At 45.9% G+C, this 3281-nt stretch overlaps 1 protein-coding gene across 1 annotated transcript; it reads right to left on the minus strand.

The window, feature by feature from the left end:
- Positions 1 to 244: 244 nt before the first annotated feature.
- LOC105518069 (poly(rC)-binding protein 1-like) lies at positions 245 to 1269 on the minus strand. The gene has a single exon (XM_011950909.1). It carries the CDS (start codon positions 1267 to 1269, stop codon positions 643 to 645), a length of 627 nt encoding a protein of 208 aa, XP_011806299.1. The 3' UTR covers positions 245 to 642.
- Positions 1270 to 3281: the final 2012 nt, after the last annotated feature.

The raw sequence follows: 3281 nt of genomic DNA on the forward strand, positions 1-3281 counted from the left end.
CTAGTGGTGTTCTTTTCAGCCAGACCCTGGTGTGGACCATGGGCAACCTGACACTGGACACTCATTCATGTTCCTGTGTAAATGCTTTCACATGGGGTCCAACTCTTGGGCAGAGCCCAGTTTTTCTTCAGTACTTCACACGTTCTCTCACTGGCCTGTTTCAGATCATTCTTCATATTGCTGCACACCAAGGTTTTACATTCTTTTAGCACTACTGCTTTATATGAGATAAGCTTCCTTTTTTTTTTTAACCAATTCGTTTTTTTAAGTCTTAAATTCTTGACGTTACAGAACCAAACTGAAATTTATTAACATTCCACTCTTACATTTCTTATCGAGAAACAGAAATAAAATTCATGAGCCAAAAAACCCAAAACAAAACTAAAAACAGGGAAAAGCTTATAAAACTAAATATGGATCCCAGCATTAACAGCTGAACAGAGAATGTGATTTTTAAACTCTTAGCGGATGATGAAGTTGTGTAGAAACTGAATACTTACAAATTATTTGAAACCTGGAATCACTGACCAGAAATTGTACAGTTGGGTCGTGGGAAAGTAGCAGAAAAGGGTTATTGAGGGAACCTACACTGTTCTAGCTGCACCCCATGCCCTTCTCAGAGGAAAGCCTGGCATTGATTAGTTACTGGGCCATACTAATACTGGCAGCAGAGCCAGTGATAGTAACCTGCCTACCAGAGGAGCCTTCCACTGGGTTGGCAATTTTAATCTGGGCCCCAGAAATCTGGCGGATCTCATTAATGTTGGCGCCTTGGCGCCCGATTATGTAGCCAATTAAGTTATTTGGAATGGTGAGTTCATGGGTGGTTTGAGTAGATGCATCCAAACTTGCCCAATAGCCTTTCACCTCTGGAGAGCTGGAGTCAATTCCGGGGAATCCGGTCCCACCGTGCATCATGGCAAAGTGAGACTGTTGTCTTGCCACCTGGTTCAGCTTGGCCAGATCGAGCGGAGAAATGGTGTGCTGTCCTTGAATCGAGTAGGCATCTAGAGATGGTCCCTCCAGGTCATGGGTGGCATTGGGGTAGCCCGCAGCGTCGCTGCACCGATCTTGGCCGCCCGCGCAGATGACTGGGGAGCTGGCCGGCATGGGCAGGTACGGAATGGTCATGACTCTCCCTTGCGGAGACTGGGAGAGCGTCTCCAGCATGACCAGGCAGATCTGCTTGACACACTCGGTGACAGACCGCGGCACGCCAGCGATGGTGATGGCCCGCTCGGTGGAGTTGGGCAGCATATCCCCCGCCATATCAGATAAGCTTCTTAATCTGAACCACCAGTCTCCTGAGTGAAGGTCCAGGACCCAAACACCTGGTAGAAAAGGCCGTTGCCAAATGCCTCCTGTGTGATGAGCTGAAACCCACTGAGCAGCCTCTCGCTTGCAGCTGGTCGTCCCATTATCTGGGGAAATGTAATGCTAGATCAGCTATCTGGAATCTGTGTGGAGGTATTAGAGGGTGTTGGAAACCAAACGTTTTCATTAACGTAAACCATATCACAACCAGGTAATACAGATGCTCTTTGTCGAATGTCTGAACCATTGACTCCTTCTTAATAGGCGGCTTAAGCCGTGTGGTTGCATTTACAACGTTCCCCCAATCCACGTACAGAGCAGGCCGGACCTGGGCCTTATCTTGTCTGCTCTGTAGTTCACAGAGCAGACGAGATTGGTAGCGTTTGCAGTGGTGTTGCTGTAGATTATTCACTATGTTTCTAGTAGCTTCTGCCATTTTAATGCCTTCTCTTTTTCCGTCACGTTCAGGGTCATATGGTCGTTGATTATTCACGATGGTTTTGGTAACTTTTTTCACTTCAGTAACAGGCTGTTTCATCTCAATAATAGTATTCACAAAGTTTCTTATGTCGAAGCCCTAAACAGGGGCGATCCTGCTTAGCTTCTGATATCTGAAGAGACTCAACGAGTTCTGGGTGATATGGCCATGAATTTTTCACAAAGTTTCTGTTAGCTTCTGCCTGTTTAACCCTTTCTTTTTTTCTGTCTCTTTCAGAGTGGTATGGCCATAGATTTTTCACGAAGTTTCTGTTAGCTTCTACCATTTCACTCCTTTCTCTTTTTCTGTCATCTAACACCGTATAAAATTGACAAAGTCAAGTCCACAACAGAAGACGCTGTTAAAGGTGCTGAACAGTACAAGCTTGCTGTAATCGGCAGTGGCCGTTCTCAGAGCTGGTAGACTTTTTTCATTACAGCTGTATGTACTGAGTTATTCCCTGTTTATCTAATGAATAAGAAGATGTGGTGAAGCCACCTTGTTTCCCGAGCACAATTACTCTGTATATGTAGGCACTGTTTGCCTCACACTGAAATGCAATCGTTTGTTAAAAGGCTGTTCTCTTCTGTTGTCAATAAATTTCCTTTTGCTGACACTCACTCCTGTAGCAGATGTCTGTATGTTGGTTGTCCCACTGGCTGTTAATGCATCCATCAACGTAGATGTACCTTTCCTGTTAGCAAGTAGGCCTGTGGCCATGGCTGCAGTCACGGGGCCATGCACCTGAGGCACTAGCAGGTGTATCCAAGCTTGCTCCCCATCCTGGCCTGCTCAGCACCAGGGCCCAATAAAGCTTTGTCTGGCTTTTCCACTGCCACTTTGGGCACTACGATTCCTCCTCACCCTTGTCTTCGGAGTCCAGTTTTTTGGGGCTCTCACTCTGAAAGCCATCCAGTGCATCCTGCTTAATGGGGCTCTTAGACATGAGGATCTTGATACCTGATTTCACTAGGTCCATTTTTGTCTGGCTGCAGAGAGACGGAGCTGTGTTCTTCCTGAACTGCTGGTTGGCAGCAAACAGCTGGCTGCTTTTGGATTCGTGGTCTCTCCCAATCACTGGTGCCTTAGGAGAGGTCTTAGAAAAGCTGCTGTTTGTGGATCTGGAGATTTGTTTCCTAGCATTGTTGGGAGTGGAACTGTTTGTTCTGGTCAGTGTGCTCTCTTTCTGCCTTTCCGTGTGGTGTCTGTTGAAGTCGTGGATGTATTCCTTACAGTTCATGAGGTGCTGCTCTGGTTCCCAAGTGTTGTCCTTGCTGTTGTAGCCTTTTCACTGAACCAACTACTCTGCCCTTTTTAATTTTTCGTTTTGTCAACAATCGTTTCAATCTAACCTGCCTCAGTTTGTGTAGACCAATGTAATTCAGTTCGCTCCTCCTCAAATTTAAACAGTTCGTATTACGCAAGATAAGACTCTTCAGATGAAGAATCACAGCCTTTTCCCGTCTCAGGAGAACAATGACTAAAATCT

Source organism: Colobus angolensis, unplaced genomic scaffold (genome assembly GCF_000951035.1).
Source record: "Colobus angolensis palliatus isolate OR3802 unplaced genomic scaffold, Cang.pa_1.0 Scaffold310, whole genome shotgun sequence".
Classification (NCBI taxonomy): Eukaryota; Metazoa; Chordata; class Mammalia; order Primates; family Cercopithecidae; genus Colobus; species Colobus angolensis.